Source organism: Balaenoptera physalus (assembly GCF_965194825.1).
Source record: "Balaenoptera physalus genome assembly, chromosome: 10".
Lineage (NCBI taxonomy): Eukaryota > Metazoa > Chordata > Mammalia > Artiodactyla > Balaenopteridae > Balaenoptera > Balaenoptera physalus.
This window is the reverse complement of record NC_138889.1, coordinates 2597080-2624496: the sequence shown is the minus strand read 5'-3', so window position 1 is coordinate 2624496 and position 27417 is coordinate 2597080. Positions and strand designations below refer to the sequence as shown.

Below are 27417 nucleotides of genomic sequence, written 5' to 3'. Positions count from 1 at the left end.
GGTCAATTGTACTAACAAACTGAATTCAACATGATATTAAAAGATTATATAGCATAAACAAGTGGAATGTATTACTGGAATACAAGGATGGTTGAATACATAAAAATCAATCAATGAATATACCATATTAGCAGGATGAAATTTTTTTAAAAAATTAGTTAATTGATGCAGAAAAAGCATTTGACAAAATTCAACATCCTTTTGTGATAAAAACTCAATAAACTAGGAATAGAAGCAAACTACATCACTGTAATAAAGGCCATATATGAAATACCCGTATCTAATATCATACTCAATGTTGAAAAACTAAATATTTCTTTCTAATGTCAGGAACAAGGCAAGGATGCCTGCTTTCATCACTTCTATTTATACAGTACTAGAAGTCCTAGCCAGGGTAATTAGGCAAAAAAAAACATCTAAAAGGTATCCAAATTGGAAAGGAAGAAGTAAAATCATCTCTGTTTGCATATGACATAATCTTAAATTCAAGAAATCCTAAAGATTCCACAAGAAATTGTTAGAATTAATAAATGAATTCAGCAAAATTATAGAATAAAAAATCAACACATAAAAATCAGTTGTATTTCTATGCACTAGCAATGAACAATCCAAAAGGGAAATTAAGAGGCAATTCAATTTATAATAACATTAAAAATACTAGGAATAAACTTAAACAAGGTGAAAGACTTGTACACTGGAAACTACAAAATGTTTCTGAAAGAAATTAAAGACAAAACTTAATGGAAAGACATGCCATGTTGATGGACTGAAAGACTTAAAATTATTAAGCTGTCAATATTACTTTAAGCTATCTACACCTTCAGTGCAATCCTTATTAACATTCCAGTGATTTTTTTTTTGCAGAAATAGAAAAATTCATCCTAAAATGCATATGAAATCTCAAGGGATCCCAAATAGCTAAAACAATCTTGAAAAGTAAAAAGTCTCACACTCCTGATTTCAAAGCCTACTATAAAGCTGCAATAACCAAAACAGTATGGTCCTGGCATAAAGACAGACATAGACCAATGGAATCGAATAGAGATCACAGAAATAAACCAGGTATATATGTTCAAAAGAATTTCAAAAGCAGTGAGAAGCCCAATGAGGAAAAGATAATCTTTTCAACAAACGGTGCTGGGAAAACTGCATATCCACATGCAATAAAATTAATTTGGACTCTTTCCTTATACCATATACAAAAACTAACTCAAAAAGGAACAAAGGGGCTTCCCTGGTGGCGCAGTGGTTGAGAATCTGCCTGCTAATGCAGGGGACACGGGTTTGAGACCTGGTCTGGGAAGATCCCACATGCCACAGAGCAACTAGGGCCGTGAGCCACAACTACTGAGCCTGCGCGTCTGGAGCCTGTGCTCTGCAACAAGAGAGGCCACAACAGTTAGAGGCCCACGCACCGCGATGAAGAGTGGCCCCCACTTGCCGCAACTAGAGAAAGCCCTAGCACAGAAACGAAGACCCAACATAGCAATCAATCAATCAATAAATGAACCTTAAAAAAAAAAAAAAAGGAACAAAGATCTAAATGTAAGGGTTAAAACATAAAACTCTTCTAAGAAAAAATAGGGGAAAAGCTATCATATCTAATAAAATATTAATATTCAGAATATATCAAGAATTCTTATAACTCAACAACAACAACACAAAAGACTAACAACCTGATTAAATATGGACAATCAATTGAATAGACATTTCTCTAAAGAACATACATAAACGGGCATTAAAGCACATCACTAATCATTAGGAAAATGCAAATCAAAACCACAATGAGATAAAACACATCACATCCATTAATATGGCTATTATAAAAAAAATTGAAAATAACAAGTGTTGGCAAGGATGTAGAAAAATTGGAACCCTTATGCATTGCTGAAGGGGATGTAAAATGGTGCAGCCACTATGGAAAATGATATGGTGGTTCCTCAAAATTATACAGAATTACCACATGATCCATTTCTAGGTATATAAAATCCCATTTCTGGGAATATACCAAAATAATTGAAAGCAGGGACTTGAATGGATATTTGTACATCCATGTTCATAGCAGCGTTATTCATAGTAGCAACCCAAGCGTCCATTGACAAATAAATGAATAAATGGTGGTATAAACTTACAGTGGAATATGTTTCAGCCTTAAGAAGGAAGGAAATCCTGACACGTGCTACACTGATGAACCTTGAAGACATTAAGCTAAGTGAAACAGGGCAGCCATGAAAGGACAAATACTGTATGACACCACGTATATGAGGTCTCTAGTGCAGTCAAATTCATAGAGACAGAAAGTAGAATGGTGGCTGCCAGAGGCAATGGGGAGGGGGAGAATGGGGTGTTGGTGTTTAATGGGAACAGAGTTTCAGTTTAGAAAAATGAAAAAGGGTCTGGAGACGGACGGCTGCTGCACGTAACGTGAATGTATTTAATGGCACAGAACTGTATACTTAAAAGTGGTTCAGATGGTAAATTTCATGTCATGCACATTTGACCACAAAAAAAGAGAGGGCAGAGAGGAACTCTTTGAGGGTGATAACAAATATTCTATACCTTTTAGAGTGGTGGTTACATGGTTGAATGTGAATGCCCAAGTCTGTCTAAGTGGACACAGAATATAGTGCATTCTATGTAAATTCCCTCCTCCCCTCCTCCCTCTTCTCCCTCTCTCTCCTTTCTCCCCCACTTCCTGATCTATGGGCCCTTTATTCTGCTAATATATTCACTAGATGTGAGTGTTTAAAGAGGAGACTCTGGGATTGATTCAACTTTATAATTTCCACGCCACCTAGAACAGGGCTTGGCATAGAGAAGTCAATAAAAGCTGGTTGTTTAAACTGTGAATTCAGTAACTTACATTTTTTAAAACATTCATGCTAACGTTTATCATGAACTTGCTACATCGGACTTTAAGCTCTTACAAACTTGATGCCGTGTATTCCTCCCCAACAACCCAGCGAAGTGAGCATATAGCGTCCCAACCCTTTTTTTTTAAATCAGGAAATTGAGGCTTAGAGAAACTTGGTCACTTGTCCGACCACGTTCAGTCAGTAAGTACCAGAGCTGGGATTTGAACAGAGTCTTCTTGACTGCAAAGTCTGTGTCTTAACCCCTTGACAGGGGTTATACTTCATCCTACATTTCACTACGCACCCACTGAATAGCCAATTGTAAACTAAGCATATAATCAAGAGGATCCTGTAAACTGTTCCCACCGCCCAGCTACAGCATGATACACGCTCCCAAGATGTATTCAAGGACCTCACAGTGAGGGCTCATCACAGAAACCACCGCAGTTCACATGGCCAAGGAAATGAGTCCACAAATCCCTTCATCCTGAGATGCCCTCTGCAATTTTAGAAGACTGCTCTCATTGATTTGTTTCCATTCCCTAGAGTTTGCAGATGTACTTCCAGAATATGCCATCCTCTATTTTGTAACCTTAATAAAAAGGGAGGAGGCTGGTATACCTCCCTTGTAGCTGCTCAGCATCTCCTGACAGTGGCCTTAAGAATAGTGTGAAATTCACAAATACTGCAATTATAAATAAGCAGGAGGAGACAGGACAAGTTAAATACCAACTATCTAGGGAGAGATCATTATCTCAACTAGGACTCAAATGCCAGAATCTCTGGCTGTAATGTCAGTGACTTCCCAATTGCTTAAAAATGGATATTCTTAAAAATGAGAATATCTTCATTAGAAAAAGCAGGGGTGTGTGTGCGTGTGTATGTGTGTGTTTGTGTGTGTGACAGAGAAAGAGGGGGACACACAGAGAGATAGAGATAAAGGACACACATCCATCTTTTCAACAAACTTGGAGCGCCCACCACGTGTTAGGTGTTGTACTGGACGCTGGGACACAAAGATGGAGAGAGGGTATTAATACATTTAACAAAAGGCATGGAAGCAGTACAAACAACAGCAGGGAGAGGGGTATTTTTAGGGATGGCCTAGAAAGCGCAGGACAGCACAAATATGAATCCCATTATTCCCTCCTCCTACACGTATGTGAACGTGAGCATGGCCTCTCCAATAACACACCTGACTGACACATTTCCTTGTGAAACACATGCTGGCTTTTTTTTTTAATCCATCACGGTGAGTTCCAAACAGCAAGCAAGAATCCCTACGCTGTGATGGCATCAGTTGTAACCAATCCCAGTCAAGGTGGACGATATCTGATAGGGCAACCCATATACCTAATGACGAAGAATAAATGGTTTACCAGCAGAAGAGCAAGTGTGACTTGGTTGAGCCCTCACCTGCTGCCTGCACATGAGGTGGTCTCCTAAAGGGACATCCTGGTGGGCAGGCAAAGAGTAAGCTCTGGGAAGTCCCTGAACCCGGAGGCCGAGAGGAGTGGGGTGAAGCGTGGAGCTGGGCTCTTGGAGGAGAGGCTCTTACAGAACAAGGTGGGACTCCTGATCACCCAGGGCCTGGGGTAGGGGCAACACAGAGGAGCAGGACATGGACCAGGGCTCAGTGACAAGAAGGGGGTCTCTAGCTGCAGGGAAGGTGGGAACCAAGGGTCAGAAAGAGCCCAGTTCCAGCAGCAAGAGAGAACCTGAGCCCTAAACTGCTTGTGCCTGGCCTTAGGATGGACGCTGCAAGCCTGTGCGTGTGTGGTCCCGTGATCCAGACAGTCAGGGGTGGAGACACTTGCACAGCAGAGCCTGGCGGGTGGGACACGGCCACTTCCTTCCCCCTCTCCTTCCTCTACCTTGGAGTCAGGAACGCCACCTTAGGCTACTTTGTCCTCACCTGTGCAGAGCCTTTGTCTTCCTTCAACTCTTCCTGATGCCTTGGGAAAGTCTCTCCTCTTTTCTTTCCATTTTTATCTTTCGTTTCCTTGATATGTCTTCCTTGCTTTATTAATACTTATTAAACTATCCCGAATCATTAGCGAGGAGGCAAATGAACACTTGAATCAAATAAAAGGGAAGCTCTGCATCTTAAAATTAAATTTGGCAACAACAGAAACAATAATACAAACTCCAAAACTTTTGAAAGTACTCAGAAATGTCTTTGGGAAAATGTTTCCATATTATCTTCCTGTAATTATGCCTACTTTTCTTTAGCACCGGCATTCGCGATAAACAGAAAATTATAGTATTCGTTTTTTTCCCCTCTTTTGCGTAATTACTTCTACAACAACATTGTTTTCTATTATTCTTCATTGCTGGTCTATAGCATTTTGGGTAATTATGAGTTAAACTATCTTCTGTAGGCTAGCCAGAAAACTTAACAACCACTTAAAACATGCTGTATTTCTATTATGCAATGGAAACTTGATTAATCGAGATGCCATAAATCTTCAGACCCAGTGGAAATGTTTAACATTCAAAACTAAGTTTTAAACATTGTATTGATCAGCACTCTTACAGAAGCCAGGTCAAGTCCTTCAGCATATCTTTGATTTAAGCAAAATGTACTATCTCCAGGGAGGAGGAAGCCACAAGGGGTCAGGCAGCTTCCTGTAGCGTATGAGTCAACCGCAAGGTGAGCAAGGGGGTCTGTGCCCGCTGTTGCCACATGCTTGACAGTTTAAACTAAAATATGAGCATAAAGATGGGGAGAGGGGATTACGAAACGACTTGCATTTTAGGATTTAAAAACATACGGCTTCTCATCTTTCCATCCTTCCACGCGGATCACTCGATTCCTCACAGTTCTCAGAGAAACGTTCTGGCACTGGTGTCCTTGTCATCATTTACCTGCTGGCTTTGTCTTGTCTGCAGGGTCCTTGGAGATACTGCACGTGCTGTGAGAGGTCACGTACACACCCGGAGGGCGCAGCATTTAGGACAGGGTCAAAGCTAGGGGCACTATGATCTTCCGACAGCACACACGGTGGGCGGGACCCTCCTGAGGCTTCACCTTGTTCGAGGTTCGCAGGTGCATGATTTCCGGCCCCAGGAGACAGAGCAGCATTTGCTGGCGTGCAGGCGAGGGGAGTGAAGCACTGCTCAGGGCAGGACAGCAGACAGCTACAGCCCTCAACCCAATGCGGATTTCCTGACCTCTGCTCAAATACAGGTCCCAGGAACAGAGAGGGGGCGTTTGTTTGTTCTGCTTGCAGCTCATGGAAACTTTCTCTGTTCTATCTGGGAGGGGGTACTATAAAACTGAGAAGAAGAAAAACAGGCATTCTAAGAACAAATGCAGACTCTGACACATAATGACCGTGTGACCAAAAGGCAAGCGTCTTAACTTTCTAATCCTCATTCTCCTAGTCTATAAATTGGGGATCAAACGGGAACAAAATTCGCCACCCCACAATGTTTCTGGCATGTGGATTATGTCAAGTTGAAAACAGTCAAGGCCCAAAAGAGTCAGGAAGAAACTGCCATTCTGCCAAACTGCCTGAAGAATCTATAGATAGAGGGCCTGTTACAGGAATAGAGCATCACAATAGATGTCTGCCAGGTGTGGTGGGGAAACTCCCAGAAATCAGAGCCCATTCTGTATCAATCTCTGCCTGGCCCAGCAAACATTTATTTACCAAACATTTGCTTTTCCATCTCCACGTGAAGTGCCTTCCTCCACTTAGAAGTCCCAAACCTCTACCCCCAACACCCTCTTTTCTCTTCAGCTGAAGATGGTATTTAGGGTGAGGGTTTTGGCCATTTTGTTGAGTTATTCAGTTCTCCTGGGTCTCTTCCATATATACGTTATTAAACTTTTGTTTGATTTTATCCTGTTCATCTGTCTCATTTAAATTTAATTCTTAGACCAGCCAGAAGACCCTAGAAAGGTAGAAGAAAATGTCTTCCTCCCTGACAGGATCATAATATTCTGAAAATTACATGAAACAATAAGTAACTGTCCTGGCACCTGACACATAGTCAATCACGGATAATAGAGTTTATGTGTTTAAACCTCTGCCCCAATCCCGCCGCCCCACAGATTTTACTGAAGGGTCTGTGGTGTGATCCTATAGGAAAAGTGGCACCAGGCTCAAACACCTCCTTTCTCTAACCTTCTCTACCAAGGAAATGGCACACAGACGGAGGCAGGGTAAGTGCTGAGCTGCAGAAACATCACAACTTCAGTTTTCACACCTTAAAAAGGATGCACCAGGTGGTACCAGAAGTTCCAGGAAGGTGTCATTGCTGGGGGGCGGGGAGGGACGTAGCAGGCAGCCTCCCCCCACAGCCATGCCACCTTCCTCCCCAACTCATCTGGACCCAACATCAGCAAAAGCATCTTCCTGCAGGGAAAATAATAAATAAATGAATGAACCTGAAATAGTCTGGGGCTGTCTTGAGCAGATTGAAAAAAAAAAAAAAAAAATCAAGAAAGGTTAACACTTAGTTCCTAACTTATCAGACAACGCACATTTCTGCCAGCCCTAAGCGTGTCACTCCATAATTCCCTCTTCTCACCTCAGGACCGTGAAGACGCTTCCCATTAATAATAACGTTAAAAGTCCTCCCTTGGGAAGGTCAGGTGGGACCGAGGTGGCCCCTCCTGTCCGCTGCATCTCACCGCTGGACCCCATCAGGTCTGGGACACACGCTGCTCAGCCCTGCTCATTCCAATCCACACACACGCCGCCAGAGGCAGCTGTACAGTGAGCACAGTAGGAAGACCAAGGGCGCGGCCCCGTTTTAGAATGACAGGACTAAACTCAACCCAAGGGCCAAATTTGCTTAAAGGCCAAAAAATGAACAAGACGGCTTACATAAGAGCTGTTAAGCTGTCTAGAGCAGGGGTCCCCAACCCCCAGACCACAGACAGGTGCCCGTCCATGGCCCGTTAGGAACCGGGCCGCACGGCAGGAGGTGAGCAGCGGGCGAGTGAGGGAAGCTTCATCTGTATCTACAGCCGCTCCCCATCACTCGCATTACTGCCTGAGCTCCGCCTCCTGTCAGCAGTATGTATGGCGAGTTGTATCATTATCTCATTATATATTACAATGTAATAATGATAGAAATAAAGTGCACAATACATGTAATGCGCTGGAATCATCCCGAAACCACCCCCCCCCCACCCCAGTCTGCGGAATAACTGTCTTCCACGAAACTGGTCCCTGGTGCCAAAAAGGTTGGGGACCGCTGGTCTAGAGCAATGCAGAAAGTCCCTGAGCATGTATCCTGACTGCTTTAAAACTCCTCCTCCCATCCCTGGCTCTGGCACGTGGCGTGCGTGTGGCACGTGTGCTGGGGAGGCAAACACATTCCTACCAATTAGTGACTTGACAGTGTCAGCCCAGCCAGTCAGGCCTGCTGACCCCCGCCGCTCCCAATGCGGGACACGCCCACCTCCCGGTCTGCCCCACTCCGTCCTTGCTCTGTGTCTCCTCTCGTCTACAGAAGGCAAGTCTCCGCAGGAACGCCCTCCCTTCCAAGTCCATTACTCTGCTGCTGCTAAGAAGCCTCTTTTGGCTCTGCCGCGCCACTCCTGCCTTGCCCTCAGGGATGGTGAAACCTTCTGCATGGTTTCAGATCAGATGCGGACCGCTGGCGGACCCAACTGTTCCCCGTGACAAGTGATTTCCGCAGAATTCAAGGCCCTCAGGCCTCCAAGGGCTCTAACCGACCACCTGCCTGAATGCCCGGCACCATATTTTGAAGAAAATGAAACCCTGTAGCTGTAAGCACTTCATCACTGCAGAGGTAACTCCATTATAAGAGACTGAGCGCCTTTTTGATGGATTAGAGCGTTCAGCCAAGACTTACTGAATCCTCAGTAGGCATGACGATGTCTGTACCCAACGCCTAGGACGTGGCCGCTGACCCCCGACTCTCACAGCCCAGCCACGCCCACTCGTAGGTCACAGGCCCACAGTGTGCACCCGTCAGAACAAAGATCTACAGCAGGGGTTACTGGGCCTCAGATGAGGGTGGATCCTGACCAGCGCAGGAAGCGGGATGCTGAATGCAACTGGGAAAGGACCAAGAATTCTAATGGTCCGTGCGGGGGCGGGGCGAGTGGGGACGAGAAAGGAAACTGGAAAGAATGGAGAGTATCACGGGCCGTCACTGGGGTTCTCTTTAGCTCCTGTAACAACCTGCACGTGTGTTTTGCTTTACAGCCAGCAGAATAATGCCATCCACTCCATCTCCCAGATGCCACAGACGGAGCAGATCCTGTTTCCAAGTGTACACTAAGGAAGTGAAGTGCTCAACATCATGTAGCCAGTGAGGGATGGAGTAAGAATCAAACCCAGGTGAGTATCCAGGCCCCTGAGCCCCGTGTTCTTTCTCGGGCACTACGGCAGCCGTGAGTGGTAAGGTCCACGCACGCATGTAGGGGACACGTAAGTGTGGGCAGGGCCACTGGAGACCAGCCTTGCTCAGATGCTCTGGGTCAGGAAAGGGCTCTGGGGCAGTGGTTCTTAGCATGAGAAATAGTGGAAGAGATCTTTAATATGCCCACACCTATGCCCAACTCCAGACATTTGGCTTTCATTGGTCTGGGATCCTGACTGTGGAACGTCTAAAAAGCACCTCAGGTAACTCCAGGGCAGCCCAGGTTAGCAGTGCAGCTGGAGGGGCCCCGCAAGGACTTGCACTTGGTTCCGTGTCCGTATCTCCATCTTCCCAGGCCAAGAGCGAAGCCTTTGCACTAATGCAAGTCCATATTCAGGTTAGGCAACTTAAATGCTGAAATGCGCATGCTGTGGCCTTGTTTGGAATAACCTGGCAACTAGTCTGAATTTTCTAATTTACACAAAAAGGAAAGCTGCCGACGGTGAGTGCAAAAGACAGGAAAACACGCAGGCACATGACAGGACGCCGTCCCTGGGAGCCCGACCGCCCCAGGGGCTTTGGCAACATCCTGCTACTCAGCTTCTTCCTTGGCAGTAGTTAACCCTCAAATACTTGGTTCCAAAGGGATTAGCTCAGAATTCCAAATGAAAATGCAAGGGTATTTTAGAAGAGAGTTCCTAAGCATAATCCCAGATCAGCAAACCTGGATCGGCAAAACTGATTATCCTGCCATACTAAAAAAAATTAAAAGAAAAAAAAACCCCCACCCAGGTTGCTGGTGGAAACTTTTCCCATTTAGTGGAACAATTAGAGCAACAACTCTCACCTCCACCCTACTGCACCCCCCTCAGAATGCTCGTGGACACGCATGATGTGGTCCCACCGAGGAACCAAAGCCCATTTAGAGAAGATTGAGGTCCAGGAAGAAAACACATCTGGTGATCGTCATGTAACTGAAATAGCCTAATAGACACCAGCTGACCACACTGAACATTCTGGGCTCCTTTCCTGACGTGGGCAATGATTCAGACACAGGACTTCTAGATACTTGTCATATCTAATCTAATGGAAAGGCACAGAACATTTTTAACCCAACAGCAGATAATTGTCATGAAATGATTCTGGCCAAGAGGGCCCATTTATAATAATGAATTCAAATCCGATTCACAGGAGCTATAATTCAGACACTGTGAATATCACCTTCATTTTCCATATCATCTCTCTTCCAAGAAGGCAAATAATTCCAGAGTCACGGAATTATTTTTACTTTTCAAGTAGCCCTGTGAAGTAGTTATGAGGAAGATAATACTGCCTCATTTACATAAAATGAGTTTCATCCACATTCAAAACTTCAGTGTTGTCTCTGCCACCTCACTTCCTAGCATCCCTCAATGCAATCAAAGACCTAGCACCACAAATCATGCCTCCAAGGAAGGAGATCATCCTTCTCTAAGCCGGGCAACGTCTCACTGTGAATTTCAAAGGAGGACCCAGCTTTCTCGATTCTTTTGCTTCTCCTAGTCGGTCTCTGGCCTCCTATGTGACTTCATTCAAGATTTAGAAACAGGCTTGGGATACCTGGATCCAGGGCAGCCACATTTGAAAAGACCTTCTGTGGCTTATGAGCCTGGGGATCATTCAGTTTTTTCAACGCCTTCTGAGCATTTGATGCATTCAGAACACTAAATTCCCAAACACTGAATGCCCAAAGGTATACCTTTCAGGAGACTAAAGAGTGGCCGCCGTTAAGAATTACAATTTTTAGAAGCAAAAAAACAACCCAAAATGATACATCTATCTGGGGTTGAGGTCATGGACTTCCAGAGACGGGAAGCAGCGGACGCCCCCCCTGAGTCCTGACAAACAAGGTTTTCATTGAGACGGGCACACAGCTGTGGAGCCAAGAAACCAAAGGAGCACGGAAAACAGAAGCGGAGAGATGGAGACCCCCAGAGATCTGCAGGAGCTATTTATGTTATTTTAAGAAACACTGTGATAGTAGTGAAGCCAGAACCTTAAAAATCAGGAAATAGTAAGCATTAAGTGATGAAAGCAAAGACAGAAAGATGAGAATGAACAGCGTGCAAAAATATATAAAATGGAGATATCCGATAAAAACAAAGGAAGACGTAATAAAAGAGAAGAACATGAGAGGTAACAGAAAGAGGATAAAGAAGGATTAAAATGGGAACAATGCACTGAATTTCTCTATTTCAGGGCAAATTATACAGAAGTTGAGAGGCAAAATTAACATAAGACGTGCTTACTTTTTAAGAAATAAAGCATGCCATCAGGTAACAGATAACAGTTATACTCAAATACGTAAGGCTTTTTTTTTTTTTCTCCACAAAGCACAAAAAAGCAACTATTCAGCTTTCCCTTTTTTATTCCCATTCCCATTATGAAGCCCAGCTGCTAAACATTAGAACTGAAGATCATGAAAACAGGCCAGCAGCTAATTAAAAAAAGGCAGATCAAAGCTGGCCCTCTGCTGGTGGAACTATCTTATTGCATCCCAACAGCAGAAAGCTCCAGTTTTTAAGTTTCTGGTTTAACTTTCAGAGGCAAGAAGAGGACAGAGGATTCTGGAAAGTTCCGCACTGAGGCCTCATTCAATGCTGGGACTCTCTGTCCCTGGTAATAGTTTGGAGGATGAAGAGAGGTGCGTGGCAGCGTCAAAAATCCCTTCACGCCTACCGCCATTTCCCCACATTTCCTTAGTTAACACGCACTGTAGCCCCGCTGCTACTCCTCTCTTCGAGCAGACTGGCCCGCTGCACACGTGCCTCTCAGGGCATGGACCCCCAGGATTTCTCTAAGGCAAGGAAGTAGGCATGTTACACTCCCTCTAGTCTGGGACCGGCTGAGGGGTGCCCACATGCCCAGAGGGTTTCCCTCCTGCTGTCTAGAGAGGAGGTCTGTCTCCATCCTCTTTTTTCTCTCTCCTCCTGGGGCCCCCATGCACAGCAGACAGAGTCCTAGGACTTGTCCTCGAGCTCAAAAGAATACTCAACGGAGGACCATCCAAAGTGGCAAGAATTAACCCTAATGCCTGGGCTTAGGTAGGAAGAGCAGGAGGCCTCTCTTTCCTTGCCCGGGGAGAGGCTTGTCCAGGTGGAGAGGGTTCAGCCAAGGAAGCCAAGGGAAGAACAGGAAGGCAGCCCCACCCTCAGGCATTCCTTGGAGAAGCCAGGCTTCTTGGTTGCAGAATCTGGGGCACGATGTTTTATTTCCACCGTAACCATCAAAGTCACAGACAGGGCAAATGCATTCACCCTGTGTACACTGTGAGCAGAGTTAAGCTGGGATGTCCCTGAATCGGTCTCCGAGGACCAGAACTGCCTCATTAAAGGGATAAAAGATGATATCTGCTGAGCTGGTGGAAAGTCGTGGCTGCATTTTTATTAAAGTCTCTGCGGCAGCAGGCCTGGTCCCCAGAGGTCCATATTCCAAGAAGCTCCACCCCTCTGCCTGGAGCACGTAAGTGATGCTCTGTAACTCATTAAGGTAAAACAACAAGCTTTCCTATTGTGCTTTTCACACAGGAGTGTTGTTGCATAAAAGCTACATGTTTCCTCTCCCTGGCCTGAGCCTGCAAAGATAAAACTGCCCTCATAATTTATAACAGGGGCCCCCAGAGCACCACACGGGGCTGGCAAGGATGGCTGCCTCTTAAGCAAACTCATAAAGGGCCATGCGGCCCAGCAACAGCAATTCCAGAGCCTGACATTTCAGGTATCGCTCTGACAGAGACCAGCCAGCCCGTTGGGCGGTCTACCCTGCCTCATCACATACCTTCCGGGCTGTAAGACGGGCCGCCAGAGTACCAGTGATCTCGGGCTAAACCCCCAGTATATTTCAATGCCAGGGCTCTCATCCCGGGGCCAAGGCAAAAGTGAGTCTAGCCACGTCATGGCCTCGCAGATACATGGAGCCCCAAGCATGGACTCGGGGCTCACTCCTAAGATCCGGAACCAGAAAAGCCACAGCAAATGACAAAGCTGTCCAGGAGAATGGGTGCTAGCTGCCACAGAACGCCAAGTGGGCACCTCTTGGGCCTGCAAAAGGCCCTCTCCCACGCTCCAATCCCCCACGCAAGTCTCCGGTTCTCTCTCGCTCGCCCCTTCCCACGGAGTCACATCCGAGGGGCTCAGGCCCCCGCCGAAGTACAGCTCCCTACCTGAGGGTGGCGCTCTCCCCCTGCCGGACCGTCACGTTGTCCATCGCTTTGGGGAAGGTGGCATCTCCGCTGCGCACGGGCACTCCTGTGGGTACAAGGAACAGCAGCCTGAGAGACACGACCACGAGGCACTTCCAGGGCAGGAACAGGTACCCACAGACCCCCATCCTCGACGGCCACAACTTCCCAGAACTCCGGCAGCCGCTCGGTCCTCGTCCCCCGCCCCGCACACCGGCGGGTCTCAGGCAGCCGCGTGGGGAGGGAGGAAGGGGCTGGAGCCAGCCAGCAGCAGAGCGGGGGAAGCAGAAGCGGAGTCCAGGCTCTCCCGACTCTAATGGTTCTTCCTCAGATCCTGCCTCGGCTTTCCAGCCTGGCAGAACCAGATGCCCCCTCCTGCATCCAAAAAGAGCTTTCTCGACGCTCCCCTGGGGAGGAGGGAGGCGGCCGGGAAGGGAGAGGAAGGAGGAAGGTGCAGGGATGAAGGTCACGGATTGCTCTTTCTCTGCCTCTCTCCGAGATGCTACTTTAACATTCAGTTGGGCACGTCCTGCCGAGGTCTGGCATCAAAAGTTTATAACCCAAAGAAGCCAGGCAAGTGTCTCTGACATAAAGGAGATGTCATAAAAAGCTGCCGCTTCAAGGAGAGGAGAGAATGTTTTATTAGATCACACATATGTACGGTTGTATTTAGAAACCAGCCCGAGTCTCCAATCTGGAACGCAAAGGCGGTAAAAAGTTCCACCGCGGGGACCCGCCGCCGCCGCCGAGCCCGAGGATCCTCCTGTGCGGTGGGTGCCTGGCGTCCTCGCCGCAGCCCGCGCGGCGACTGGCGGCCAGCCCGGCGCGCGGAGCGCCGGCGGCGCAGGCTCGGGGCCCACGGGGAGCTGGCGGACGCCGCGCCCGCCTCTCCGGGGACGCGGCGCGGGGCGCGGGGACGCGCGGACGCCACGCTCAGCGGCCGCCCCCGGCCTCCGCGCCGCCGGCCTCCCGGGAGCAGCCCCGACGCGCGCGGGCCCAGACCGCCGGGGTTGTCATGGCAGCAGCTCCATCGCTGACCGCCGCTCTCCGCGGGGTCGGCGCCGAGCGAGCGGGCGGACCGCGCGCCACGCGGCGGGCGCTGGGCGCGCACCGTAACCCGCGCCGCGCCGCCCACTCGCGCCGGGAGCCGCGCGGGTCGGGCCGCCACCTCCGCCGCTCCTCTCTCCCCCGACACCGCGCCTGCCCGGGAGCGCTGCGCCCCTCTCGGCGGCTTCCCTGCGTGCGGGCGGGAGGGGAGGGCACGAGAGCGAGCTCGGGGCCCCGCAGCAAATTGCAAACTGACTCGCACCTTCCTTCCCCGGATGCCGGATGCCAAGGCAGAAGTTGCCAGACCCCGCCCTGGAGAGCTCAACTAGGTTTCCCACGCCGGGATTCTGACCCCGTGTGCGCGTCCACCGCTCGGCAGCCCCCTCTCCACGTGGCCGAGCTACAGCCCCATCCCAGGCAGAGCTCTCGGGGCCTTGGCGAGAAGGTGGAGCGCTTTCTCCTCCGGTGACCCACCTTGGAAATACTCCTGGCCCTTGAGTTGCGCGCTCTCGCTCTCCAGCTGGCAAATCAGAATTTCTTCCTACTGCGCCACGAGCAAAATCGTCCCTGCCCTACTCCACGCTTATTACCCAAGTATCTTATTGTAAAAATGCAAAAACTGGGAAAAACACGTCGAGATCCTAAAAAGTAGTAAGACTGATTCTTATAAAATCCATCTGTGGCTTTATGATCACAACATAAAGTGGCATCGTCACCGTATCCGGAGGGGACCTGGTGATAAGGCATTCTTAGAGCCCAGCCTGTCAGTCTGGAGTATGGAGGCATTTCTTTTGGTTAAGAACTGAGAAGCTCAGGCTTTCCTTGGGCCTGTCAAGAGGCTTGCTTTCTGCTCCCCCCGACAAAAGCCACCCCTTATTATGTGGCTTCCGCCCTTGCATCATAATTTAATAGTTGCTACGTGCATTTGCTTTACTGCATTCGTTCTCAAATCCTTTTGTAAAATTAGCCTGGGCTCTGAACAACTGTTGCAATGAAGTGTAATTCAAAATAAGCTTTAAACTTATACCATTAATTGTGTTCGTTGCTGAAGGGCACAAAAGTGTGCTACCTGTTCTCAGTTTTAAAAGCTGGGCACAAATAAATACTGTACCACTATATACTATACTATGATAAATACTATAATATAAATCAATACCGCCCATCCCCTGCCCCTGTAAAAAGAGAACCACATACATCTTAGGTCTTAAGTTTTTAATTAGAGCATCGTACCTCAGGAAGAAAGAATACTTGTCACTAGTTATGCCACCTATGTTTTATAACTTTTAATAGAGTGAAAGTACATGGCATCTCCTTCCCAGAATACAGACATTAATAATGCAGACATGAGCAGCACACTCTCCAGGGAGCTTCTGGCTGAGAGGGGTAATGACGCTGGGAGGAGAGGCAAGGCCTCAGAGAGCAGCCAAACAACTTATTTGGGGATCACGCACCAGTTTTAATGACACACATCTTTCCTCAAGACCTGAGTGTACCTGGGTTTTCTGTATACACATTGTACATAATCCTCTAAACTCCGAGATGCTCTTGTCCACTATCAACAGTCTGGAAAGACTTTTTTAGTGCTTTAATCTGTGCAAAGCTGAGAACTGGGGCTGGGCTTATGATTTTCTTCAATGACAGAGTCTGTCTCTTGAACACCAAGGGTGGGAGCCATGGGGATGGGTCAGGCGGCCGTACAAGTCACGCAGCTCCTGCTGCTTGGTTGCCGGGCACGCAGATGACACGGCCGACTCACGTACCTGCTGGGTCCAGTGCTTCTCCGGAGGTGCAGATGGGCTGTTGCCAGAGGCTGAATCAGCCCATGAAGGATTACTTGAGATGGAAAGAGTTACTGGAGAAGAAAAGAAAGCAGGAAAGAACATGAGATTCCAGGTGGGAGGAGAACAGGCAGGGCAAGAAAAGAAGAGAGGCAGAGATAGGATGAAGTGAGGCATTATATATTCTTAATAACATGTAACAAATCCTGCCCTTGGGAAAAGGATAAACTTTTTATTTTTGCAGGGCTGACTCCCCCTAGCTCTAGGTATCCGGAGTCCTAGAGAATGGGGCTGTCATCTTTCTCTTCTGTAAGTCGGCTTCCTGGTTCAATATTTGTGGGTGAATACCTGGGCTGAACTTAAGGGCTAGGGAATCAGAGAAGTAACTACAGAGGTCTGATTTTTGTGTGAATCTATGCCTGTCTACAGTTTGGTGGGGGAGATTTCATTCATCTGTAAGGCATGGCTAGGGACCAGTATATCCATTTAGAGACGGGAAGGCCAAAGCAGACTGAAATGGGAAAGGTAAAAGGGGGTGAGCTTTGCAATGAACAATGAGCAAGTAGTTTATATCAGGAGATCTCTATGAAATTCTTGACTGAGTACTATGATAGGGAAACCCCCGGTTAAACCTCTTTTGGATATTTTATGATACATATGAAGACAAATTAAATGAGGACGGATTAGAGTACTAAGCGTACTGGTTCTGCAGTTGGATTGTCCATTCAGATACTGAATCCTTGATCCTTCAGCTGTGTGACTGGTATCTAATAATACCTGTCTCACCTATTTCATAGTGTTTTGGGGTTTTGTGAAACGTCCCCAAGATTATGTTGTAAGGTCTGGTAAGATGGCAGACATGGACAAAACTGTCTTGAAAGAAGAGCTTATTCCTTGGCGTTCCCCACAGGAGGGGCACACCAGACTATGCAGGGCCACATGGGGAAGCACCAGGGTGAGAGAGGAAGCAGAAAGGACAAGGAGAAAGCAAGGTCCAGAGACTTGATGGTGGTTTCCAGGAGAAGGAATGGGCAAGGTGGGGAGGGCAAGCTTGAGCAGACTTAGGGTTGGATTTTTTGAATAATTGTGGCAGGCCTGGACTCTGGATGTGGTCTCTAGTTGTCCAGTACCTGGCCCTGGGGTGACTCAGGGCAGGGGAAACATTGGCTTGGTGTGTGACCATTGGGTAGAGGAAATGGTTAGGGATGTGGGCTCTTCCTGGGTTGGTTTGCATATGAAGGATATGCTGAAGGCAAGTTGTTCGCTATCTCTAGAAATTAGCTAGCCCTGGGAGAGACAGACTCTCCAGAATTTGCAAGCCTCCAAGATGTCAAAGCATCTTAAAATACAGAATAGAAAACCTCAAAACTTGATTAATACAGGGTGACAATTAATGAGATAATTGCCAAAGGACTCGGCACAGTGGAAGCGCTTAGTAACCATAAATTATGACTATATAGCAAAATCCCCACTTTCCAGTGATTACAACTTGTGACATGTAAAAAGTTACAAATGAAAGGATGTAAATGCCCTACGTACCAACTAAAGCTCTGATTCAGACCTACAGATATCTAGATATTTAGGACGATTTGTAATAGAAAATGCAAGTTGGATCCAGTGCAATGTAGTAGTTTTAGAAAACGTAAAGCAGGGAGGTTACCTGATCTGATGAGCTTTAAAATATCACTTTGTCATGAAGAGAAGGGGTTGCCAGGGCACAGAGTGGGATTCAGGGAGAGTGTCGGGAGCAGAAGAGGGAAGAAATGATGTCGGTGACAACGGTGATGGAGACACGGGGAAAGGTAAGGGGCGTATTGTGCAAGTACAGTGGTCAGGGCTTCCTGAGAGTCTGGATGTTGGGATTGAGAAAAAGAAGGGGTTGAGTTTGGGGTGGCACAATCCCCTGTGATGAGGATGAGTCCAGAAGAAATAGGTTTAGAGAGGCAGAGGTCGAAGGAGTGAGTGAAGTGCTGTAGGAGACGGTCTAGTGGAGCCATGGGCTGGCACGGCAGGAGGAAGGAGGCTGAAGCCACGGCAGAGCGCTGAGGGCAGCCCTAGCAGCTCACCTCGGCGCACTGTTAAAGCGAAAACGGTGATAAACGTCTTTCTCTTTCTGCTCTGTGTGTGTGGCGGGGAGATGTTATCCATGGAACCCTCCCTCCAGATCTAGAGGCCCCTCTGCCTTTGTCTGTAAATTAGAAATAAACCCCATCAGTATAAACTGTAGAACCTAAGCTGTTCTGAAGTTTAGTGATTGCACTGTTTTCAATTTGTCTCTTAATATACTTCCTCTGCTCGGCCGTATCTTAGCTTTTGACAGTAGATTCTAAAATTGTTTGGGGATGAGGCTGTGAATTATATCGGTATGGTTTTTAAAAAATGCTACTCACTTACTCTTAATGAACCCAGGGGGCCCAGGTTTGGGTCCTTGTTTCTGCTGTAACTTACCAGCTATGATGTAGTTCAATCAAAAGCCCTTGTTTTATTGGGTAGTGGGTCAGACCAGAACTTGGACACTGGAGTCCACCTGAATCCCACCTCTAAAACCTACTTCTGGGTGATTTTATACAATATCCTTAACTTTGATCATCCTTAGTTTCCCCATCTGTAAACAGAGGCAATGATAGTAATGAATGTGTACAGTATTTGTGAGTGTTAAATGAAATACAAGTTGTCAGCACCCTGCTGGGCCCTCCGTAAAGACCCAATAAATGTTTTCTTATTACCTATAGAAAGAGACCTAATTCCCCCACCATCATAGGTTTTTTTCTCTGAAGTGGCTCTGGAGGCAGATAAGCTGTACAGAGCAGGGCAGGCAAATTTCCAAGTTGTCCAGAGGTTCTGTGTGTGTGTGTGTGTGTGTGTGTGTGTGTGTGTGTGTGTGTGTGTAATATGGGAAACTGAACAGGTCTCTCTCTAATTTTAAAGAGCCAATTTTAGAACTAGAATCACCTAAGGATCCAAGTGGTTATTAATATGGTTTCCTTGCACCATGGAGAGGCTGCCTAGATGAGGTTGGCTATGGGGAACTCTGGATCCAACAGAAATATCTGAATTTATCTAATGAAATTTGTACCCAGTTGTAAAAGCAATTTCAAACTGTGTGTTATTTATAAATAAGGAAAACTTACAGCTTGTGTTTATCTGAGAGAAGATTGTACCCAGCTGCTCTGTGTGTGCATTAGAAAGAAATAAAATAAGAAGCGTGTGCATGATGCATATTTATATTCCAGAAACCGACCTAAATCAGGAGGACCCAGTGGGGCGGGACGATTGAGGAGGCATCGTGGTTTAGCTGGGGGATGTTGTCTGTCTTGGGCCCTCAGGACATGCAGGTATTACCAGCTAGAGATGTTTGCTAGTGAACAGAGAGGTAAGAATTCAAAATGAACTGAACCAAAAGCCTTCAGTTTTTAGGCTCAAGGAAGTTCCAAGACATGGAAGCACATACCAGAATGTAATACTTCAGATGAGACACAAGTTCTGTTCAAAATAAAACCCAAAGCAATCCCTGTATAATAGCTGCCTACAAGATCAGTGCTAAAAAGGAATGAGGAACTTCATTTCTCTTTGTCTTTTTGCACTCTTGATAACCGAGCCACATATGTGTGTTTTTTTTTTAATTGAGGTATAATTGACATATAAAGCTATGTTAGTTTCAGGTGTACAACGTAATGATTTGATATTTGTATATATTGCAAAATGATCACCACAGTAAGTCTGGTTAACATCTGTCCCTACATAGTTACCATGTTTTTTCTTGTGATGAGGACTTTTGAGGCAAATAGATGTTCAGTGTTTTTCCTAGTCCACTGCTGACCTGAGGCCAGACTTCAGGTCAGTGGAGTCTTGCTCTGCCCCCCCTTCCATCATGGACCAAATCACACCCTCTCTGTCAGGCCCCATGTTCTCGGGCCAGTGAGAAGCACCAATAGTGGGCAGCAATTAAAATCCGTGCTTGGCATCCCAGCCCTGCCTCTTGTAACTCTGTGATCTGGGGCACATTTCTTATCCTCTCTGAGTCTGTATGTTCTCATCTGTAAACAGGGTTAACAGGAGCATCTTGGCAAGACCGCCCTGAAAATTAAGACAGCTCACTCCTCTTGCCATGCCTGGCACAGTGACCGCTATCAACGAACATAAAATTCCTCTTCTCTTCTCTATGCCAAAATGACTGAAATTGACCAAAACAAACAAAACCGCAATAGAAACGAAACAAAACATAAGGCACACAAGATTCGCTTTGTAAAAAGATACAGAGGAGGTATTCCCCAAGACGGAAGGAGTGATCTACCCATGGCTGTACAATCCAGTTGCTGTAATATCAGCCTGCCCTTCAAAGTGTCCAGCACGTGCCTGCAGGTAACTGTCTCTCTCGCATTAGGATTGCAGGGTCACTGAGAGCAGGCACTTCTGATCACCCCTGATTCCTCTGCCATGGACTAGAGCCTGGCATGGAGTAAATACCAGAAAATATTTGCTGCACGAGAGAACTGATGTCCACTCTCCACGGTCCGTAGAATGTCAGTTAAGCTGACAGCCGAGAATCTGCTTCTTCCCGTTCTCATTTCCTCCCTGGCCCCCAAACTCCTCAATGGCGGAACATCATAAGGCATCAACATCAACTGCACCGAGCATCTCCTTCTAGAAAACCTGGAGACTCCTGCAAAGAGACCAGTTTCCACAAACCATACAATAAAATCCGCCTCATTACTTTATAGCCACACCACATATAGTTCTATAAATCAAATGACAAAAAAAAAACCTTTATATTGAAACCTACAAGCCATAAAATGTGTTTTTTAAATGCTCAGTAGGAGTTATTACAGTCTATCCCTGCCGAGTCTCATTACAGCTTCCACTATGACAGGCGGAAAGTGGATCGTTCCACCCGAGAACCAGGGTGTGGAGGGGAGAATGCCCGTCAGGAGCCAACTTGCCTGGCTCTAAATCTGGACTTGCCACCCAGGACCATGGGCAATGGACCAGACTTCTCTGAGCGCAAGTTTACTCATTGGTTAGATAGGCAACACTGTACTGTTTCTTCCTTTGAAGAACTGCACAAGTTGTATATGAGACCCCAGCAGAGGGCTCAGCACGCAGGACGTGTGCTCTGATGCTTCACCTGCCCTCTCTCCCCTTCCTGCTAAAGTGGATCCGAGCTCCCTAGGTCTTACAGAGGACCTAGGACTTGCATTTTATATTATATGTTGATTACTTGAAATCTTATCTCGTTTGCCAAGCTTTAAAAAATATATTGCTCATTTATTTTGTTGACTAATTCGTTCAATCTTTCTTTTTTTTTTTCTGACCAAGACTCATTGAATATATAGGCAGTTTGCTGGGCTGGGGGATACAGAGAACATGATATATCACCTGCCCACAAGGAGTTTATAATTTAGTAGGGCAAATGAATCAGATATTGTAATACAATATGATAAGATTTAAAATAAAAACATGCAAGGATGCTACAACATCTCAGAGTTGGACCATCTAAATCAGGTGAGGGTTCTTGGAAAGCTACTCAAAGGAAGTTACTCTTAAGAGCATTTTTAAAGACTGAGAGTGATTTAGGCTGCTGCTGGGTTTCTGATGTTGGCTACTGAGTGGATGGTTGATATAACCAATCGCAGAGAAATGGTAAGGAGAGTGGATACTGAGTGGAGGGGCATAAATGGTAAATGTGGAAGGTAAGGCCAGTGAAACATCCAAGGAGAGCTTTCTGTTGGCATTTGGATATTTAGGTTTTGAGTCTGAGAAGGACACAGTGTTTAGAGCTATGGATTTTGTAATCATCTTTGTTTCGGTGGAGCTGAAGCCCTGGGTCCTGTGGCAGTTGTTTAGCACAAGATTCAGGGAGGGGAATGAAGCCTTAGATGTGAGGTCTGGGCAACAGAGATGCTGAAGGGGTGTGGGGAGATCTCATGAAGGAGTCTGTGCAGTGGCCAGAAAATCAGAAGGGAAATCAGGGGTCAGTGACCTCCTAGACTATTAAGAAGAGAGTGGTTAACGGTGTCTGATGCTAGGGAATTCAGGACAGTGACAGATGGTCTGCCATGTGTTCAGTCTTCACAGTGGGGACAAAGGTGGCTTTGGCAGAAGAAGTTTCACTGCGGGGGCAGCAGCAGAAGTCAGTTGGTGAGCTGAGGGATGATGGAGAGAGCAAACAGTGCCCAGGCTTTCCAGCTGAGTGCGACAGAATAAGAAGGGAGAAAGTGAGGCTCTAACTGCACAGAGATGTGGGTATGAGGGAGGCTGGCATTGGGTTTTATTTTATTTCATCTGTAGCCTGACAGCCCTCAATACTAATATATGGTGTCTGAAGATAAGAGTTTCGTGGACTTGTGAGAGACCTGCATGTGCTAATCACAGCATTTTGTATGTGGCTGATGAGTAATGAGTACATGTTGAATGAATTGTTTCAGGTCAGAAGGTCCATCTCTGGACCCACTCAGGGACAGATCAACCAACCAACATTTAAAAAACAATTACAGTGACCACTGCCATCACCATCATCACCATCACCACCATCATCATCACCATCATCATCACCACCATCATCATCATCACCACCATCATCACCACGATCACCATCATCACCACCACCACCGTCATCATCATCATCACCGCCACCGTCATCATCATCATCACCGCCACTGTCATCATTATCATCATCACTACCATCATCAGTACCATCATCACCACCATCATCACCACCATCATCATCCCACTATGTGCCAGATGCTAGGGCACACGCCTCACAGGTATCACCTCATGTCATCCTTTTAACATCTCTGTGAGAAAGGTATCATTATTATTAGATTAAGAAACCAGTGCATGGAGAAGAAAGATTGTTTCTAGTCATTTCTAAGAACTCAAAGTAGAAAATGCTGTATCTTTTCCTGTCCCCATCACGGTTCACTGCTATATCAATAGCAACCATAACAGTTCCGGGCAAATAGCACATTCTCAATAAATATTTATTCAATTAATAATAAAAACCAGTTATGTATCTCCATTTCATAGCCTCCAATTTCATAGATATTAGAGCTATTCAAGATGCACATTCCAAATATTAGATAATTGAAGAAATTTGTCTTCATTTGGACATTGGATGATATTTCATTGGTAGCAATTTAGCTTGAGGTGGAGAAGAATTAAAGTAGTTCACTGTGTGTCAGTCCAGACTCCCTGCGCCCACACAGCACTGACATTGGACCACACCGGTATTTATCCTGGAGGAAGTTCCTCATGGTGGGAAAGCAGGTGGCTGGGTTAACACACACTGTGTATGGGCTCTAGATATTAGTATTCTAATTGATGAGATATAACCATACTAATCAGAAGCATAGCTTGTGATGGACATGATCATTGTGATGTAGAGAGGAAGCCTCTCATAAAGTGTTATCACATCACAGAATCCAGCTCTTATATGTTTATTTATACATGTTCTCAAGCTCTCACACAGGCACTTGTGCTCTGGTCACATTTTAAGTTGTCTTTTTATTGTGGGTTTTGGCCAAAACAGTTTGAGGTGTGTTGGCCTGGACAGTCTCTAAAATTCTGCTAGCCTCTAAGCATCACCATCACCACCACACTGACATCTGGGATTTGTCTCTGAGCAGTCTCTTTTCCTCACCACTAATGCCCCGCCCCCACCTCTCAACCGAACACCCGTTTTTCTCTCTGATGTAATCCCAGAAGTTCACTCTCATCTCCTCCCAGCTGCTTGAGCTCCCAGTCACCTTGCTGGATGGGTTCAGTATTACAGAGATCAAGACAGGGAAACATAACAGAACAAAACAAAACAAACGAACAAAAAGAACCACACACACTCTGGGTCATGAGCTCTCCATTGCCCGTGGTGGCAGGAAATGCAGGCCGAGAACTGGGAAGGGGGGAAATAGAATCCACTCCTGACACTTCCTCCTCCAAGCATCAGGAAGTCTTGGGAAAGAGGATGGGAAAGGAAATGGCAACAAGAGAGTAGAAGAAAAGGAAAGAAGGGAGCATTACAGGAGAGAGAAAGATGCATCCAAGCATCTTACATTAGAATTCTCCAGAGCAATGGAGCCAGCAGGATCAGAGAGACAGACAGACAGATATATATATATATATATATATGAAGATAGAAGCTAGATAGGATATATAGGGAGAAGATATATAATCCAATATCTACCTACCTATCTATCTCCCTACCTAACCTATCTATCTAGCTAGATTTATTTCCAGTACCTGGCCTCTGCAGTTGTGGTGTGCCATGTCTGTGGGGCAGACCTGCAGACAGGAGACCCGGGGAGAGTTCATGCTGCAGTTCACATCTGAAGGCTGTGTGCTGGCAGAATTCCCTCTTCCTCCGGGAAGTCAGTGGTTTTCCATTAAGACCTTCAACTGCTTGGATAAGGCCCACCCACATGATGGAAGTTAATCAGCTTCACTCAGAGTCTACTATTTTAAATGTTAATTTCATCTATAAATACCTTCACAGGAACATCTAGAATAATTTTTCCCAAATACCTGGGTGCTGTGGCCCCGCCACTTTGACACAAAAAATTAACTACCACCCATCTCAATTTCCCTTTGCAGCAATCCTCCTAAAAGAGTTTAAACTGGTACTGCTTTCCTTCAGGAACATCCTAGAAAAGGGAAGGGAGGAAAACCTCTCTACCCTCTCCCCATGTAGTTTATCACAAGCAAGCTAATGCCTAATGTTTCCTTCTCAAAAGACAAAGTCCAATTCGTGCTTAAAGAATTTAAATTGTAAAACACTCGGGAAGAGTGCGTGCATTGGTGTGAGTGGATTTTATGGAAAGTTTGTTTTGTTGTTCCCATTCATAGGTGGGGGAAGAGGTCCTAAAGCAGGTGGTACAGAAACCCGGGGTTAGATGTCATTGAGAACGGGAAAGAAATCAGGATGCAGAGAGGCTGAAATAACCTTGCAAGAATCCTAAGTGTACACACACTTCAGTTTATCTTGATCTACTTTGGAAAAAACTCAGGATCTCCCCACAGTAAGACTACAGGCAGATGCTGATTTAGAGATGGTACCTTGAATCTGGGGAGGCAGAAAGGGGCTTGCAGGGAGGAGATACTTCAGGGCAAACCCTTTTTATAGAGGGAAGAAAATGAACCCGTGTCTGGTCTCACACGTGGTGATCTCAAGCGTTCTCTCAAAATGGGATTGGGTGATGGCCTGTAGTCTGTTCCAGAAAGGAAAATCATCCAACAGACGCTGTGTCACGTGGCAAGACTCCAACCATCAATTAAGGAATGGAAACAGGGTAATGTGTGTCTGTCTTGGCCCTAAAGCTGAACTTAAACACAGTGCTTGGACCTCTTACCTCTACTAGAAAGACTGAGCTACTAGGTATAGGACACCAGAGAGAGAATTTAGAATCCGCTACTTGTACTGCTGCTATGAATAATAATAATAACAATAATAATAACTGAATGCATACAGCACACCCGATTCTCAGGTAAATGACTTATACACATAATTGCATTTAGCCTGCCCAGGAATCCTAATTTTACAGGTGGAAAACCGAGGTTCAAAGAGGGTGACTTGAACAAGATCAGAGCATCAGGAGTGAACATCTCCCCCTAAAGGCCCAGTCCTTTCCTCTTAGCAGGGGGACATCAGACGTTTGGTGCTCTCTGCAGAGAGAGAGTCCCCTCATCAAAAGCCAGGAATCCCATGTGTGTGAAAAGCACAGCTGTTGTGGAAGCAGGAAGCTGGGGTGAGGCCAGGATCCGGGGTTGAGGACGGCAGAGGTTAAAAAGGGAGCAAAAACCACAGGCGAAGCAGGATCCCTGCAAAAGCACAGGCTGCTTCAACGGAGGGTAAAGCAAGGCTGCGAAATAAAGCTGCATCTTCTGCTCTATTTTCCACCCTCTCCCTCCCCCTCTCCATCTGTCTGTCTCTTCCCATTTCTCTCCCCCTCTGTCTCTTCTCCCCTTGCAAATCTTCATCTGCTAATTTCCATCCAACACGTTTATGAATTAATTCCAACACTTCTCTCTCTCTGTCAAGATATGCGCCTTTCTAACCGCCCCACCCTCTGGCCAAGTGTGCATTTTGTTCCACAGACTGTTTTTCCGACCACTCCTGGACTTAGTCATTTGCTCTGACACCCACCCCAGTCACTGAGGGTCTGCAGAGAAGAGAGACCAGGTCTGCAGCTAGAAAACCTTGTCATCGGGCGGTGAGGCTGAACGAGAGTGAGGCTGAGGGTGCCGGGGGCCTGCGGGGAGGAGAAGCAGGAGAAGTTGATAAGCCGCCCAGACTCTGAAATAGGGCACAGGTGACTGTCCTCTGCAAGAGGCAGGGCCTGTCAGAAATGAACCTCATCGTACTCATTTTAATTAGCACAAACCAGTGGTGCTGGGCAGGGGGTTCTAAAAATAGTTTTCTTGGAAGTGTAGAAACTAAGAGACACATACAGCACGCCAAGTTACATCCTGGTGTCTTTTCAGCTCTGAAATACCTATGCTTCTAGGCATGTTGAAACCACTAAAGAAGAGATTCTGAGATCTTCATATCTTAAATCAATCAAGAACAAGTTCATTTTAAAGATGAGCGACACCAAGAGATGGGGAGCTCTAGAGAGCAAAAGAAAGAAACAGCGTAGAAAGGGCCAGACATGGTAGTCTGTATATATGCGTTTGATAGATAGGCTGATTGACTGGTGGATGGATGGATGCATTTAAGGCGGAAGAGCCAAGAGGATGCTATTTGCAGACTTGGCGAGGGGAAGAAAGCCAGCGCCAGGCACAGGGATATGAGATGCAAGTAACTCCAGAGCATAAATATGCCCCAAGAACAGCAGATACAAATACACACAGGGGGCTGGTGCAAAGGGGCGGAAGAGGTCAGAGCTTCAGACTCTGGAGAAGTTACTTCCACTCTCCTGCCTTCGAGGGCCTCACCTGAAAACTAAGTCACTGAACCAGATGATCTGCAAATCCTGTTTCAGAGGTAACAGCTCATAGATCCATGCCCATTGTGGGAACACGGGCCTTTCCATTCGCATCTCTTTCTGCTTCAGCCCGTGCTGTTTCTCCTTTCCAAAGTGCCCTCCTCTGCACATCCAATTCCCAAGCTCATCTCTACACCCAGCTCACAAGTCACCTTCTCTGGGTACATCCCCAGTTTCCCAGCATAAGTATTCCT

The 27417-nt window shown here is 46.4% G+C and overlaps 1 protein-coding gene across 4 annotated transcripts in view; it reads right to left on the bottom strand.

Moving 5' to 3' along the window:
- OPCML (opioid binding protein/cell adhesion molecule like) overlaps positions 1–27417 on the bottom strand; it is a 1230378-nt gene that overhangs the window by 491247 nt on the left and 711714 nt on the right. For all 4 annotated transcript variants that reach the window (XM_082476230.1, XM_082476232.1, XM_082476231.1 and 1 more), the window contains one exon: positions 13405–13489. In XM_082476230.1, coding sequence (XP_082332356.1) covers positions 13405–13489 — 85 coding nt within the window. The remainder of the gene's footprint in view (positions 1–13404; positions 13490–27417) is intronic.